At 38.8% G+C, this 18655-nt stretch overlaps 1 protein-coding gene across 1 annotated transcript in view; it reads right to left on the bottom strand.

Moving 5' to 3' along the window:
- LOC11175992 (uncharacterized) overlaps nt 1-18655 on the bottom strand; it is a 49830-nt gene that overhangs the window by 21145 nt on the left and 10030 nt on the right. Inside the window, exons 2-4 of the mRNA XM_061652470.1 lie at nt 17880-17900; nt 9305-9352; nt 2438-2511 (exon numbers count right to left, since the gene is read on the bottom strand). Coding sequence (XP_061508454.1) covers nt 2438-2511; nt 9305-9352; nt 17880-17900 — 143 coding nt within the window. The remainder of the gene's footprint in view (nt 1-2437; nt 2512-9304; nt 9353-17879; nt 17901-18655) is intronic.

Here is an 18655-nt window from a genome sequence, read left to right as displayed (position 1 = left end):
TGATTTTTTTGTTTATTTTTATAGAGACTTTGAGCCAATTATTAATTATGATGTATGGCATTGCTTCCGCTATTGAAGCATGTTTGAGAAGCTGGAGTGTATGAACTGAGACAAGTTGATTCCATTCCCTATGTTACTTGTATCGAGTTCTATTTTGATTATACCGCAGTATGTTCACTGGACAATCTTGATTTTCAAAAAGGACAATGCCACGCTCGCCCTTTTTCTCATGCTGCAAGTCAACCGTTGAAACCAATATTTCGCTGAGAAAATTATGTATTATTTTTCGATCATTCTAGTTGTAAAATAAATCAGCATTTTTTAGTCACTATAAGTCACTTTAAGACTATGATATTAACTTGGAGATATTACATAACCATAACTCATCCGTGTGGCTGAACTAGGGCAAATAGGCTTGAACGGGCCAGTGCTAATTATTTAACATTACCGAATAAATTTTTTATAATCATTGTGTCGATGCATATTAGTCTTAGGCTTGAGCAGTTCTAATTGAATGTTTGTTAAAAAGAAATAAAAAATGGTGTTTTTATAGCAAATTTTGTATAAAAACTGCCATGTTCGGAATTTAGATTTAAGAATTATTACAAAACTATACAACGACGCTCGATGTGGTGATGATCTCGTGTATCTTAATGTAAACAAGACTTAAGAGCAAAGATATCCGGTAAAGTTTGGCCTTTCAACAGAAATGCTGTGTTTCTTCATTCTCAGATCGCATGTCGAATAATTTGTTAATCTAATTCAAAGCCACACTTTTTTTGGCTTGATTCTTGTTGAGCAAATCTTGTGCAATCCCTTTCAGCACCTTTGGTGGAGGAATTGGTAAGGTAGTATACGCGTCGGTGGCTTGACGCACAGGCAAGGCTTCCCAGCTACGACAAACGAACCGAGTACACGTGCATGTTTAATGCATGTAATTTAATCTAAGAGCAAGTTTTTCACTTTTCCACAGCGGATGCATCGTACTATCTTTTCCTGATCCACACCCGCCAGAAAGCAGTTTTGGTTGAGTCAGACCCGAGGAAGACTTTCGCTGTTGGTGATTTGAGCGTTACATAGTTACTACCCACCAACGGACCACCATCGGCGCGGAAAGCGTCGTGTCGAGTTAGGTCTAGGCAGTACAAATTTCAACTTGCTTGTGTGTTGCCTGATGCAACGTAGAAAAATGCGGAATCCCGGCCGTGGTACAATCTTATCCGGTGGTTGGTGAGGAATTGAAATTTATTTCCTATTCCTTGCTCGCATTACACAAGCTTCTAACGATGGAGAGGCTGGTGTGGTTAGTGCTTGCATGCACGGGAGGTTGGTGGCCAGCCGTGTTTCGGTACACCGGGAGCTATAAATATGCAGCGGCTTACAGTTTATTGTTTGACCGGTTTTGCTAGTAAAAGCATCAAGCAGTCAGGCTACATTTGCTTAGTAAGGACTCGAGTTAAAAAAAACCCCATGAAACATGTCCATTTTTTTTTATACACTGGTTGGATGGTTCATAAAATATTCAGCCAACTGAAATGCACTCGCAACAGTTATGTAGTGTTATTTGAATATGTTTTGTATGATCAGCACAAATAAAATGTATTCTTAGGTTTAACTCAACCACCAAGAAACAATGTTACAGAACTAGTGCTTACGATGAGCAGGAGCAGTTTTTATTGCTCGTGTCTAACATTGAACAAACTTGATCAAACAAGAGCCAACCATTTGAATCATACTCAAGCAATGCCAAGCTTTATGCTCACTATAACATCCTGACCAGGCTATGATAACTTAAAGCTCTACGGTTAGAGTGCAAACAATGGAGACGAAATTAATAGCGGCAGCTGGAAATGAAATTGTCAACACGCATGTGGTTGAAAAGAAGTGAACCATCCAACCAACACCCTTACGATGCTGTGCTTTGGCACGTGCCCGTGTCCAGCTATTGGTACCTGCGAAAACAATCCTTGTTGAAGTTAGTTCCACGTGAAATAAGCTTAATAGAAGCCAGAAAAGCATGTATGAAGAGAAAACAGACAGCAAACAAAAAACCTCGAACGTGAGAAAATATGCGACGGGTTTCGCCAGCTTCACAGGAATAGTGGCTGGGAGTGAGTGGATTTGATTTATCCGTTTGAAATGGCTGCTTGTTGCGTGCGGGTGTTCACTCGGGAAAAGGAAACCATTATACGGTTGGTGAAATGGCATTACTTTTGGGCGCTGTAATGGTAGACTTGTTTGTCCTATGTCGAGTTTTTACTTTCCCTTTGGAGGAGTAAGAACTACAAAATGATTATTGTAATACAATTCTGTTAGCTAGTGGCATTTTCTTTTATTATATTAACACCAGAAGATTTGGGTGATTCCATCCGAACGCGCGGTATTCAGCATCTGATAGGCGGAGCACAAACATCGTCTGACTACGGGAAGAACTTACCGTAAACCAGGCCATGGTGGAGTCATCGTACAGCACAACCCATTCCTCCGACCAGCGGCTCCATAGGACTTGTTCTGTGAATGAATAGAATGAAGACAACAAATATCTTTTAATCTTTTTACCCTTCTGTAACAAAGTGTACCCATTAAAGACGAGCCAAGAATGGAAAGAAAAAGGATTTCATTGAAAGGAAACTTTTGTCACTGTTTTGAACAAAAGATATACCGGATCAGAATGTTTTCATAGAAGGCGGACAACAATTTAACCCGATTCCGTCGGCTCAATGTATCAATGAAGCAAAACAAACCCCAAAAACAAAAGCCCAATGGCGAACCCAGTGGGGGATGAGTTTTCTACTGACTCATGTTTACGGTGCTGCTGAAATATTCAATTAAATAAGAATTCCCAACAACCTGAAAAGAAAGCAAAAGGGTATGTCGCTCTGAACCCTACAGTTTATGCTGGTCAGTACTGCCTGATGCTTTCCGATGATGGTACACGATGAGGAAGCGCATACATACATCATCTATATTGGAAACTCATAAAGCCTCGTTGTGGTTGTGTCACTGTGTTGGTGATCGGGAATGGGTGTTGTGCAATTGATTTCAACATCGCTTAGATACATGATGCAACACAAAGGATACATGATTTGTAAAAAAAACACACACACACACGCGCCTACAGACCAGTGATAGGTTGCCTTCCTTGAACATTGAAGAGGTTTTCCTCTCCTTACAGAAAGATAACAAAAGAAAATGTGTTTCAGTAAGTGGCAAACAGGACGGAAAGAGAGCTGTGGGATCGGGAAGGTCGATTGTTTCAGTGCAGGACCCTTAGCAAATCGGAACGAAGTTTATCCTGGTTTCAAGGTCACTTCTTTCTTTGAACGAGTTTGCATTTGCGTTGCTTCGTCGGAAGAATAAGAACATGGCAGCTTCTTTGCGGCAGGTCGCGTGTATCGACACGATGGAATTAGCCGGAGTCGGTACACCACAAAAGCCCTAGGAGAGAAAGAGTGACTTCCGTTTGCCACACATTTCTCATCAACACTTTGCCCATTAAGATTGCGGAGAACTGAAATTTTTCGAAAATTACTTTAATTTGTTCGTGGCAGAGAGGCGGAGTATAATCATAACTCCTGACCGAGGGAACTTTCTTGCCGCCGGGCTGTCCATCTTCTCTGTCAGTCTGACAATAACCGTGTTGGATGATTTTAATGTTTTGTAGAAACATTGAGAGCATATAAAACTGTCTCAACAGAATGGTAATCACATCCTGTTTAATTTCCTTCCATGTTTTCAAACTTTAAGTACTTTTGAGACAAATGTGAGGTCTTGAAAGCTGCAATCGGCGCTTGACTAGTTGCTACTGAGGAGGAAACCAATTAATCTTTCGTGAGGCCAATTTTCCTCCGCGCTTCCATGCCATAAGGTGAATGTCAATTTTTGAGGTCAAAACACTTTAACCTTTAATCGGAAGGAAAAATTCGTTTTTTACACGTACACAACCACACACGCTGCCGATGTCGTTCGATCGCGTCAATCTTTCGGTAGCCAACGGTGCGTTAGTGAGCATGTCGGTGTGCAGGGCACGGTTGGTTCTCTTTACCTGATGTTTAATTAAATTTATTATCACTTCGCTCTCATCAACTAGCGGCATACACCATCCACAGGAATGGGATGCGAACGCTCCGTAGCAAACGGAGAAGCTTTGCGCTTGCGACAGACGGGCTCTGAGCTTTGGCGAAACGACGAACCCCAGACGTGACTTCGGAGAAGATGGCTTCCGGCACCGCATGTCATTAGGATGCCATATCCTTTGGGAAATGAAAATTGACACCGGTTTTATGGTAAATCTTTGGAAACGAGTTTTTGTGCTATGCTCGGGGCTCGGCAAAAAGGTATGCCCGAAGGTGGAATAAAAAGAAGTTCAAGCTACAGAGGCTGGATGTAGGTGTCCAGTGTGTTGAGGTGACAAGCGCACTGTTCCGTCTTCGCTAGACCGTCAACTTGGATGCAAAGTAAAGGTAGCTTCCCTCATTAATCATAGCATTGGATCGATGATGTTAATGATGACGCTGGACAGCAGCAGTCAGCTGCACCAAGAAAAGGGTTTGTATGATTTGCTTTTGTTCCACTCACTGGGCAGATTGTAGGGCGGTCCACATGGAGGAGTGCCGTGTTTCGGACAGGGGACCGAGTTGATGCATTTAGTGAGTTGAGATTAGTGGCAGGGAAAAAGAAGAGCGCATTATCCATAAGGTTTGGACGTGACATGAAGAACCACACAAATCGGGGAAAGTACCATCAATCATGCTGCTGTGAGTGCAATTGGCCCTTCAATGAAAAATATGCCAGAGGATCGTTTCGCTTGGTTCAGATTGCGCGTCACTGTATTAATAATTCTGGACAGAAGCCAATTTATCGAAAGATAACGAAATAGTCATTGAAAAAATAAGGCGAGTTATAAAAGGAAAATTTAACAAATACGACAAGAAAGGATCAATCATTGCAAATAGTGTTCTATATAAATATTTTCATCATGTTAATGAATGGCCAATTCAAAACATGATTTTTAGCTCTATGTTGGAAAAGATATAACAAAGATATAGCAGTATATTTGTGATGGCAAATTTCTTTTGAGACCGGAGAAACTATGTTTAATACCAAATCATTTTTCAGAAAACATGCAACTAGAGAAAAAAGAAGTAAAGAACTGGCAAAATTGTTTACTTATAACAAACAAGAAACAATCTTTCAATAATACTAATAGTTAGAGCGTCAAAATAAAGGCCATTAAAGATAAGGAGGAAATATAAAGTTTCAAGAGTCATAAAAGTCATCAGTAGTACGGTTTAGTAGGTGAGAGTCCTGATAAAGTCCTGATTTATATAGAAAATTGTAATGATCATGGTAAATAGTAGTGTATAAATGCCCAATAAAAGTAAAAATATCTCCATAAGTTAATATTAAATTAGTAACTAGAGACATAAAATTAATTTTACGTTAAGTTATGTAAGTATTTACAAAATATGAAGTTAAAACTGATGAAGTGTATGAGGAACTGAGTTAAAAGACAAAAGAAAAATATAAGTATAATGGTTATAAAATAAAACTTCAAGCCAAATTAACTCTAATTAATTTAATTAATTCCTACTAGTGACTAATATTGGAAAAGGTAACTCTTTACATTTACTACTCAACATAATCTTCTCATGTCTAGTCTTAGTGTTAGCCAAGACAAAAAAAATAATAAAAAACATTGATTCATCATACGATGGCTTAACTATAATGTTCTACATTGGTTTACTCTAAAAATCTCTAACACAACTTTACTCTAAAAATCTACAATTTTAGTAGAAAGGAAAACAATAACTATAACCTCACACAAATCATAAAGGTAGATAAGGGACTTGTCAATACGAATACACATTGGAAGTTTTGCATAAAATATTGCGCGTCTGCATTAATCATCGCGATGAGAGTGTTGAGTGTTGGTGCAAAAGCGTAAAAGTAACAGCAAAAATAAAGCTTGAACACAACGAACTTGAAACCATCTGAATAAAGAATACAAAAAAAAAAACATTGTAGTACCGGTGGAGTACACATTTTATGGTGTGATGCTTTTGTGGGAATCGTCTTATGTTTACATTGTTTTTTGACAAGCATTCGCTTTCGGTTGTCAATTAGTGTTACTGTTTGGTGTCTCACGAACTGACGGTTAGACGAAGACGACGGTTGCATTGTCGCACGCGCACACTCAGGATTGTGCTGCCTTGTTTTTCGTTTTATTTTTCTACGTAGCCGGTACAACCATCATTGCCCCACGCGGAATGATAAGGCGCCTGCTTTCATCGGTGGTGCGTTCATAGAATTTAGTTCCACTCCAACACGCACGATATGTCGAGTGGATGATATGATGCTGGGCATTTGGACTGTTGTCGTTATCACCTGGCAGAGTTGTTTCCAGAAAAGGTGTCATGGATTTTTCGATTATTCAAACGTTTCGTTGAATTTTCAGCATCACTTCACCGAGGGAGTGGAGGGAAATGTTTGGTGTGTGAGGGTTCAGGGATCGTGGGACCAGAATCCAAAAATCAAACTCAAAAACAGTTCAAGTATGTTTGGACTCGAAATTATTGCACACGCTAGGATCATAACGTATACTTGCTGTTTGTACAATAAAAAACCGAGATCTTACGGAGCCCAACTTGTTCGAGGCTTATCGTACCGCTTTTGTGTGCAAAGTCTCCTGCATCAATATTTGTGTTACTTTTCGTGAGAACTTTTTCACATCTCGCAATATGTGAGCCTGGATGGAGTGTGTCTTTGTAGGGGAGTCTTGTAGGAACCGGGAGAAATGGCGAATGTACATCGGAACACATAATCGGTGTATGTACAGCGCTTTACCCAGCTGATGAGTTAATTCCACAGCATTAACCTATCGTGATAGAACGTTCTGTTGGATGGCTTAGGGAGTGTCTAGAATTGCGCGTCTGGCCGGATTGTTGACAGGTAGTGGTGCCTGCCATCGTTCCCATTTCCGCGATACGTGGAAGATTGATATTGGTTGAACTTTGACAAACAGTTAAGTACCAGTTGGAACACTGGAATCATGCGAGGTAGATGTTTCGCTAGCCCGGATTATCTTGACCTGATTCGCGTCGGTTTGTATGATGCTTCGTTGAATAATGAGCTTGACTCGCTGGAAGTTATTTAGTCAATAGTTTGTTGGTTGTTTGTTCGTGCGCTTGCCGTCGGGAGCCTCTCGGGATTAGTGCGCTTCTGCGAAAAGACCCATCTAACTTCATTAGCTGGAAAGTTTAGTGCAAAATATTCGTTCTTATCGGGTATTCCCCCAAGTGCTCCAGGTGAACGTAATGGATTGTACGTTTCGAGAACATCAACGGTGTGCTAAATACATTCCATACATTCCTAAATGCCCAGGAGCAGGTGTGTTGGCGCGACAACCCTTCGATATAGTTTTAAAGGCACTAGCGTCAGCACCGTTGCCGGTATTGCGCACGTCATGCCTTTGCTGTACAATCAATTACATGTTTTTCACCTCACCACCCGTACACACTTGCCCATCCATGCAACCATCCATCAGTGTCTTTTCGCCGACGCGTGGCGCGGTGGTGGTTCAGGCGTAAACTTTGCGACAATCAAATTATATCATAAACGCCCCCGGGAAAATGTGCACCGCGGCGAAGACGCGAATTCATTGCCTGGTGGTAAAGCCCCCTCAGCCCCCGGATGGTATGGCTGACTGGCGGCGTAAATGGATGGTTCATTCTTTCTTCCGGCACCGGCTTCCGGTTGCTGCCTCGTCCTTTTTCTTCCCGAGCTTGTTTCCGAGCAGGGTAGAAATCGGTAGGCAAGGAAAAGACCTAAACAAAAAAAAAAATCACTGTTGTACTGAATCAGGGGCATGAAGATTCAACCCGTGCTCGATAGGGACAGTGACAGTATGAAAGCAAGAACAATCGCTTGCTCAACCGTGTCTAGGGTCGGTAACTGTCATTCTATCTTGTATCTTGGGTTGGAGGGAGTTTACAGAGCAAGGAAGGGAAACAGCTGCCTCTCAAGCGATGCACATCCGTACAATGTTGTACTGACGCAGAGAGAAAGGGAATCTGTGTTGATGACAGGTTCATGTTCTTCCAGTGCGATGGCTGGAAGATGCTCACACTTACCAGTTTCGCTGCAGCACAATAACGCTGGCAACCAAGAGATGTTTTATCTTAATTTGGTCGCTCGCATAAATCCACCCGAACGCGCTCCGTCTAGCTTATAGGGAATGAATATGAGGGGAGGTTGGGTCGACTTGTTAAGGCCATGAAATGGGCTGGCTCAAATGGAAACTATTATTCATACGACCACGCAGAAGGCAAGCTGTACATGGATGCAAACGATACGCCAGGGCTTGACAGCAATGGCAGCAGCAAAGTGTAATGAGCGATGGTCATGTCATCTAATCGCTGTACAACTGGAAATTGTGTCTCCTTGAAGACAATTAAAATTGCAGCTTTTTATATTCGACGATTGTTTAACAACTATATGTCTTTTAGACCGCTTAATGAACGACTTTTCTTACTGAGTAAAGCTAGGCCCATTTTACCACGTGTTTCGTGCAATAAGAGCACCTTCCTATGTGACAACTTGTGACGGTATCTGACCGTCCTTCTGGAAATTGATATTCAACTACCTAAAATTTTCTGCACAAGCTTCCCCACACAATCACATTGATATTCCATAGGAAGCGCTCGTGATGGCTCGGCATGTGGAGCGCATCATCATTCTTCGGGATAAAAATGGTGATTGATGGTGGGTGTCTGCTACGCCAACGGCCAAGTCGTAGAAGATTCATGGTGTACGTTATGCTGCACCATTGCATCCACATACACCTACACACGCACACACACACACGGATAGTTTCAGATTGTACTACGAGGGCACTTGAATACTTCGAAGAATGAGTCTTCGTACACCGTAACTAACACAGGTATGCCGGTTGATTGAAAGGCTGTACTATCGATCTAGCGAAGTTTCGCTTTGCCCCGGTCTCGGTCGGATGATGTCTTGGACTACATTTTTTGCGAAAAATTCAGCGCCATGCTTCCAAAGAAGAATATTGAACGCAAGAAATGGAATTTTGTTTTTTTTTTAACGGAACATTTTTGCAATGAAATGTCATGCATGCAAGGGCTTACGGGATTGTTTGGAAGAGTGTGAACAAAGTGCTTGGGCACATTTGATATATAAAAGTTGGAATTTTCCAGCATGAGCCGGGTTTGTCCCTAGTATGTGGAATACAATGCAACCGTAAGATAAAGGGTAGTAGTAGAGGTGAATATTAAATACTCACTTTTGTAGCGCAGTAAATATCCTCCTTTGATCTGTTTCCCCACGGTAGCTGTAATGTAGATAGAGAAATAACATGCGTGAAAGCGTATGATACAAATTTATAAATTTATTCTAGTATCATAAATGATTGAAAAAAAAATTATGAAAATAAATACATAGCCATCGTGAAGAAGGCTTTTACCAGCAGATAGTTCCGATTCCTATTTAATAAATCCACTACTACATCTATCGAGTTGACGACTGTTCCACGAAACCGGCCCAGAAAGTTCCGGAGTTCCAGAATGCAAATCATGAAAAAACAATATAAAAAAGATTTGGGGCTGAAATAAATTCATAAACTTTGATAAGCAGGAAGAAAACACAATGAAGTAAAAAGGAATATTAGGAAGCCGGATGCAATGTAAGAGCACCAGAGCGGAAAGAACTAAAGGAGGAGTTGAAATCGAAAAGATCATGATAGTAGTTAAACCATCTGAAACAGGATAGAAAAGGTTCATTATGACAATACGATGTATGTCGTGTTTCCACGTCTAGAGGAGGACGGCGACGGAGGCCACGGAAAGGTACATATGGACAAATAGAGGCAAGCAAATCGGGAGCATCAATAGAGGAAGCTTCAGTGGCCAATGGTTCAGTGGGATTATCCGGTGTGTTGCTGTGTGTCAATATTAGTCTTTAGTATCATGTTGTGAATTCAGAACATACATCAATTACACATGTTTTGTTTTAAAGATGAAAATATCATGGTCTACGCATTTTACTATGCTTTTCACTATAGTAATTACTATGAAAACTTTTCATTTTTTCAAATCTCTCAAATTTCTAATCAATCAAGTTCATGGCAGAGATTATCTTCTAAACTATATAATTTAGGTTACTTTCTAAACGACTATTATGTTAAAATAACTATAACCGAAAATCTTGCCTCTATCTCGTCTTGTTAAGTCTTAATAGTTATCAAATAAATGAACAAATGGGCTGGAAATGGTTAAAGAAATGCTAAATTCTCCCAGTCCGAGTCCCATTTTCATGCAACTGTAAACTTCCGAAGTACAATATTTATAAAAAAGTTATTTTTAGATTATTTGTCGAATTTAAGTTTATAAAATACGATAAAGCTAAAGATAACATGTATTTTGTCTTCCAATTAGAAAATATAATTGATTCCTAGTAATCTGCTCGTATATGTTCAAATTTTAGAAAACAAAAACATGTTAGTTATAAAAAATTACTCTCCAATCATCAACGTTATAATTACAATTAAACGTTGTAATATAATTACAAAAATGGCTGGAAAATAAACGGAACAATGATTAGTTTAAGCAAAGTAAGACATATTTGATGTAAAAAAAAAGATTATTAATTAAAATTTAGATTCAATCGTTGATTGCTTGTGCTGTGCTGTGTAGCTTTATTTGCAATTAAAACGAAAATGTGTAATTTAATCCAATAAGAAATCAATTGATTTTATTGATTGATTCCCACGAAATAATTATGATATAAGTGCCATTGCAAGAAATGCACAGTATTGCTAATTTTAGCAATACTTGTTAAACGTGTATTGGAACAAGGTATAAATCGAACAATTTCCGGAGTGTTTGATTTCCACGAAACTCGATGAAATATTGATCGTAATTGATTTTGCGTAATTTGAAGCATTTCTGATTTCTTTCTACGCCTTCGAATATTACATACTTATTCCGTCAATCATGTTGGTCCGTATTTTTTGCGCTTATTATCACAGGTAACGTAATAATTAATTTTTGACGAAAAAATGAAAAGCAAAACAAAGCGTAGCGCAGCAAAAAGGTGGGAATAAAACGCGCACCATTGCGGGTGGCGTCCTGTGGGAGTCTGTAAATCACCAACGCCACAAACAATCTCATTAAAGTTGGTAGCTCTCCTTTAAGCTTCGTGGCTTAGGATGTCAACGGCAGCGATACTAGCAATGTTGCCAACAAATGAATAAAAATGTTTCAAATGAGATGGCAAAACGCAGAGGCGTTGGCAGCACCATTACCAAACCAAACGCAAAAACAAAACAAAGTGAATTCGTACAATTTTACTAAAACCAAAACGCAAAAAACATTATTCAAGTGAGGTGAAATTCCCATCCTTCCCTTCCATCAGCAGCTTAGTGGTATAGGAAAGGGCCCCAGTTTGCTATTGAAAATTGCGAAAATGTTGTAGCAAAGTCCTCGGTCAAGTTTGGGACACATCGTTTCGTCACGCAGTTGTAACGGTCAAGCGTCGGTGTTCACTCATTCCGCTCGATATGGTGAAGGTTTGGTAGTTGTCCGTGTTCGCCAGTTGATGTACGTTCGCTCATAATATTTTCATAACACTGTTTCGTGTCCTTCACGGACCGTGATGGATAGCGCGCCGGAGGAATGAAACGAGGGCAGTTCAATTTACATTAATTAGATATGAACTTTTCACATATTTTTAACGTGTGCTTGCGCGGGGACTTCGACTTGCCTGCGCGGTCTGAGCTGGGCGGCATTATTGGTATTGAAAGAGTCACATGAATTATATGGCTTGTGAAAATGTTTTATAAAATGAAATGGAATGATAAATGGGCAGTTGCACAAGCTTCAAAAACTTTTTTGACTTTCTCCCGATGAAAAATTCCATTGCTTTTAACAAAAGATTTCATATTTTTATTTGTGTTATCAATCCTGCTATTTGTGTTATTGCTTCTTATGCTTAGTGTAAAGAACCAACGTAGTCAAATCAAGCTTCCTATACTATGTACCACACCACTAAATGTTCTTTTCTAGCTTGGGTCTGTAAAGGAATTGAATCCGTCCTGTGTTGTAGAAACAGGCCCGTCTATCGATATTGTAATATAAATGTGAGCGTGAGCGGGTCCGATGGTAGTAGGAGAGAGAAGATCTTTCAAGAGAAGCTCGAGCAAGAGATATAATGCTATAAAGATCGGCATAATGAGTTACGATCAGTGCGAACACATATACTTGTACAATCTACATTGAACTTACAAAAAACGAACTATCTTCCCCACATAAATATATGAAATATTTCAGAAGTAAGTTAACCCAATGCATAGCAAAGAATGGATTAATTTAATTGTTTCTTTTTTATGTATTATATCTTATTTAATCTATTTATATGTTTATAAACATAACATAGTCAAAATAATAATTAGTCCTAATTTGCTGGGTTGGAATGATTTATGAAAAACTCAAAGTACGAACGTCAAAACATCAAACCTTTATTTAAGATGTGCATCATGGGATGTTTTATGATTTATCAAGCTGTTGCTTTCGCTTCCCATTAGGTAATCACGTTTTCGTTTGACAACCTAATATGAAACGTGATCGAACTACTTAGCAACTGTGACTACAATAGCAGTGATGCCAAACTTGTTTTGGGGTCGCGGGCCGGTTTACGATTAAAAATATTCCCGTGGGCCGCAGTTGAGCATAGGGATGAGAGTGAGGAGTTGGTAGAGCTTGAGTAACAAACGTGACGTAAGAAAACATGTAAACAATATGGGAAACTAGCTGGCCTAGTAAACCTTGTTTTACCCAACATAGTATTAGTTGACGATTAAGTATTACAAGTTGTAAATACAGGTATTTGAATACACATTTATTTTTTTGTATGTGTTCATATCATTGACTTTTATCAAACAAACTAGCTGATTTACCCGGTTTCACACGGGATAAAATTGATATCTCGTTTTCATTAAAAATAGAAGAATATGCAATCCGAGGAGTACAAAACCAATGATTACAATGATTACAGTGATTTTATCTTCGATTCTTCTTAACTGTCGTAATAAGCGTAGGTAATTAAGATCTGTTAAGGCAATCATCCGTTTGGATACCACTGAGGTTTTGGTTTAGCACGGAGTTTATTGGACCCATATACCATATATAGAATTCAACAGTTGAACGCTTTTTAGTTGGCATGCTTTTAAGTTCAACGCTCGATAATTGGCTGAGAGTTCAATTAAAAAGCGTGCGTTTGTATGGAAAACCCGGTTTTTGAAAAATTCACAAAAATCCTGCCGAGAAAAATTTCAGAAATTTGTTGTATGAAGAAACATGCCATCTAAAAAGCACATATCCAATAATCGGTAGGGAATCGAAACTCAACCAGTGAGTTCAGACTGTGTAGATAAAAAACTGTTCGTCATTCAATAGCACCGAAAAAACGCTGTAATGAAAAACGTCGTTTACACTTGCGAGATGAACGGTAAATTTCAGTAACCAAAAATGTGAACGGTATTTTATAATACGAATATCGAAGCAAGTAAACTTGCTCGTTTGAAACGTAAAAGTTCAAATATGTCAAAGCGAAATAACAAATCTTTTTTGTATTCATTATTCTCAGATAACTAAAATATACCATCTCTGCTTTTTCACTTGGGATATTTGTGACAGCATCGTACACCGCAAGGCTTCCCGCTGATTATCGTAAGGGTTGCGAGTAGTATGTCCTCCTCGAATTTTTTCAAGTTTTAACTTTTATTTATTTTTTATCTAAATAATTACTAACAGCCTTTTTGCGGATTTTGCAAGGAAAAATATAACATTTATAGTCATTAGCAGGCTATAATTTGCTCTAATGCAGGATATAATATGGTGTGCTCTTATTATAACTGCTAAACTATGGTCGAAAAAACTTCTTACTCTCACAACCTGCTTTCATGCGAGGTCACTGGCGCTATAACGCTATCGCGATTGCGAGGCCTCATGCGAGCTTGCAAACTGCTCGAATTTGTTTTGCGGGTTTTCAACGCCAGTGTAAACTGCACTTCACATCGAGTGTCAAAGTGCTGTATACAACAACAACAATCTTGTCCTTTGTATGGGAGTTAGAAAATTGTAATTAAAATATGTTTAGTGTAATATCTGAAAATGTTGTAAGCGTTAAAACCTAATCTCATGCCACCATAAGGTGTGTGCAAAGTTTCGTTGAAAATGGTCCAGCCGTTTTGGAGGTTGCTGGCAACAAACACCGTGACACCAGATTTTTTATATGATTATAGCTCATAATTATAGCACTACATCGACCAATATAAGCTAGCTATGTGGCTATTTTGTTCAAAGAGAATATCCGTCTTTCAGTCGATTTCACAAAATTCACATTAAAAAAATTACCTGATGTTTTGTTGAAAGTGATATTTTGATACATGTTTTGCATTTGTCATTTGTCTAGAAAGCCCTAAAGTCTGAAAATGGGTGAAAATATGAGAACATTGACTTTACAGTGTCGCCGCAAATGAACTAATGACAACACATGCTACATGCCATCTTTACGATTACCTAACCAAAGAAGTCCCTATTAGTAATTTTTTCCAGTCTCCGCTAATCGAACTACTAAAACTGAAAGTTGAAACCTCCTCTTTAAGTGGATCAACATAAGCACACCCGTTTTTATAATCTCATAACCTACAATCTATTTATAGTTCATGCTAAGAACTGCATTACGTTGGCAAATAACACCCGCACTTACGAAACATTAATAGCACTTTTAATAATAGTATTCCATGAGTTAGCATACAAAATTAGACACCTCTATCGGTCGAACTCGAACTGTGATGTCCAAAAAGGTAGATCAACATTTTTTTCAAATGGCCTACGACCCCGAACGACAAGAAGTAACAAATGGTACTGGAAATGAAGACCGATGTCACTACATCGCTGCGTTCGTTTGGTCGGGATGCAACCGGCCAAACAGTGAAATAGTACCTGCGTAACATAAGCATACATGTCAGGAAGCAAAAATGGCGCGAATCGGCTTAACAGTTTCAAGCAATGACCCCAAAACTCAATGCGATAATTTTAAGGAAATTTCGACGGAATTTCGAAAGGCCACCATAATACGCTAACTTCCAAATCCCTCAGCTGCGTCCCATCGAAATTTTTTATACCAATATGATGCAAAAGCTCTATATCAAAAATTTTGTCACAAAAAATGAGAAGGAACTGACAAAAATCAAAGGCAGATCTTAAAAACATGCCTACACGCATGTCTCCGCCATGGTGAACATCAAAGATAACTGACAAAAGGCCCGCAACGTTGTTTGACATACCTGCTAAATAGCATCGAAAAGTGTATAATTTATAAAATGGTGTCACTGTATTTCAAATTTCAAAATTCCACTTCAAATGGATAATGATAAATAGTTTACGAGTTATGCAGGTAGCTGTATGGTGGAAAATGGAAAAAAAGAAAATGGAATGGAAAATTGCTCGACAAATGTAGTAGTTATTTATCCGGAAAATGGTTCAGCTGTGCAAAATGAAGTTTGTAGGATACTTTTGTTTCTGCGATTCAATTTATCTGAAAACATGCGATTAAATGTAACAGTGCTGCCGCGTCATGCAACACTTTCCGTTTGATTGGTGAAAAGAGCAGGAGGCGCGTTGTTAGTCCTATTTGGCCCTGACGATTTAATCTTGTTTTGCTATTAGGGCTGGAACTGGAAAATGCTTTGAATGCTTAATGTCAAAGCGACCGTCACTCTGCATATGGGAAAAGAACGGAACGAAGGGAATGACGTGCAGTTAAAAAATGCAATTTTCATGTTCTATTTATCTGCTTTACAGTCCATTTTCAGACTCCAGCATGATCTACCACATCGTTCTGAGCCTTATGCACCGTGTAATTCGGTATGGCGTGACAGGGCGGTATGGAAAGGGATAATGCAAAAAAGGAAAAGATGAAAAAAAGACTTCCATCACGAGGGCTAACGATGCTGATAGCAACGGTAAACGTTAAAGAAGCTGTAAGTAGATCAAATGAAAAATAAGAAAAATTGGAAAATGGAAAATGGAACCTTGATGAAAGTGGATTGCTTTCAGCAGTTTGCAAAAACTAGTTACACGGAAGTTTTCTTGAATTTCTGTTTCATTTTATTGTGCAGCATCAATGGGTACCTCATCAGCGGAAATTTGAAAAGTTTATTAACCCATGTCCGAGGTTAGTGAGCTAAGGCAGGTGAATATTTACATTTAGCCATTGTTATGGCTAAAAACATTCTAGCTTTAGCATGGAACAATCGTACTTTTGAAACATACAGGGTTCCAACAAATAATGGAATAGTTAAATTGCTTAGGGGAATGTTTTAACCGAATAGTGGAATTTTGCGAGCATACAGTAGAGCTGCCATTGGACTGTGGTAGCCTCTCGAAACAGCTTCTAAGTGATGGTGATTTCTAAAACAACATCTTTTTCAGTTGTGTTTGCGTGGCATTCATCTGTATATATGATAAACTAAATTAGTCCTGCAGCTTAGTCATAATTAAAATTAAACTAAAATGTGTTGGGATATTTACAGCAGCTACCAGAATCTAATGACAGCTCCTTAGCATGATTTCAAAATACCCCTATTCGGTTGAAACATTCCATTATATGATTGCAAACCTCCACAGTATGCTTGCACAAATTCACTGTTTCACTATCGATTTGCAACATTCCCTAAGCCACCGGTTGGAAAACTTTTGAGGTAAAGGACCAAATTCAGTGAATGAACTCGAGCCACGGACCAGAAAAATGTATTTTTTATAGTTTCCGCATAACTTATAACATTAAAAAAATTATAATCAAAAAAATTGGTTAATGATTCGAAGTGATTATATCATTTAAGCATGGTTCAGCATTGGTTGTAGTGAATGTAGGCTTATAGCGAAATGCGTATAGCGCGTTCGAGTGTGGTATGCGAAGGTGGAAGTATCGCGATGGCGAAAGGATGAAGGAAAACTATAAATATAGGCGAGAGACGCTCTTTGGCCTCTTTCAAGAAAAAACACGGAATAATGCGAATTGTGTGTCATATGACTCATAACAGCCACGAAAACCGCATTAAGATTAATTTTTTTTTTAGGAAGCAGGTGCTTTCGCATAATTGGTAATTCATATTATTAAAACTAATTGTAATGATTCATCAGTCTGGGATCGGAAAAAGTGCGCGCGAATGTGTGATCAGTCAAAACAACAAAGAAAGAGCAATATCGCAATATTAATTAGGTCCTCCTCCCATGTCGAAAAAAATGGGGGTTTGAAATGGGGTTCTTAACGGCTTAAAAATAAATCGAAACAAACGTACTTTTTTTATTCAGTAGGGATCAAATGTACATTGAAATAGTTTCAAAATGCTTTACGATGAAATAATGTCATGACAGATAAATCGATAACGGATTTCTTATGAAAAAGCTATTTTTTAATATTCTAGTCTGTTTTCAAATGCTTTTCTTATCATCGTCTAGAAATAATGTAATTAATACATACTGCCGATCGTTGTCCTAAGCGATTGAACTATTCCATCATATGATTCGCAACCCTGTAAAACCTTTCTTACTGAAATGTGTTAATGAAAAACAACTTCAAAAATGCTTTATAAGCCTAAAGAACGGCCCATTATAAAACTAAATGCAAAAAATAACTACAGTTATGCAGTATGTGCTATTGTATTTTGTGACACGTTATTTACGAATTTTGGTTTATGCCATAAATAATAACTTCTGTTCAAAAGAGGTACACCGTTGTAGCAGAGACATAATCATAAAAGGAAAAATAAAATTCAAAAACTTTTTTATACTTACAGTTGCAACTTTTGCAGGTTACTGAAAAGAGAGAAAAAGAAGACAAAAAAACTGTTATACGTGACATTCAAGATTGATTACAGTTATGGTTGAAAGCTAACGTAAGTTGGTTCATCAGGCCATGCTTGTTCGACGGGGATGAAACAGATGGTCCAACTATAGCTAAACCAGGATAAATTCGGCTAATTTGGGGTAAACACCCACTTCCAAATCCTACATCTCCCCACTCTTTTTTTTGCACACATTCCGAATCAGTTTGGATCCAAATGCTGCTTCAACGGTGTAATTAAATCGTAGGACTAAAACTTTGGTCGCACGTCGCTTTTTAGCGGGTTCGTTTTGGTCTAAAGTTGCTACTGATCCGTTTTGATAGTTTGCTAACGCAGTAAAACATTATGCGGCGACATAATGTCTGTTCGGCCGCAGGAAAAGTCGTATCTTCATGTCCCCGAAATGTGGTAAAGCGTAACATAAACCGGCAGCAAACAAATGCAAATGAGCTATCTCACCCGTTTCAGTGCACGGGATGGAACCGTAATGGGATTGGCAGGAGAAGGGAAAATGTAGGGAAAAGTGTCATCATTTGTTGTACCCGATTTGTCTGCAATATGGTGCGGCGAGGGGGGAGTGATGCTTTTGAAAACATGGCTGAATTCGTTAGCTGTTATGACCATGGCCCATTACATATTATAGGCTATTTGACGCTTGTGTTCTCCAGCGGAGCATCCTATGACCCCGGAGACAGCGTGTGTTGTGCTATAAATATGCATACCAAG

Source organism: Anopheles gambiae, chromosome 2 (assembly GCF_943734735.2).
Source record: "Anopheles gambiae chromosome 2, idAnoGambNW_F1_1, whole genome shotgun sequence".
Taxonomy (NCBI): domain Eukaryota; kingdom Metazoa; phylum Arthropoda; class Insecta; order Diptera; family Culicidae; genus Anopheles; species Anopheles gambiae.
The sequence above is the reverse complement of the archived record's forward strand: the minus strand, read 5'-3'. Positions and strand labels throughout refer to the sequence as shown.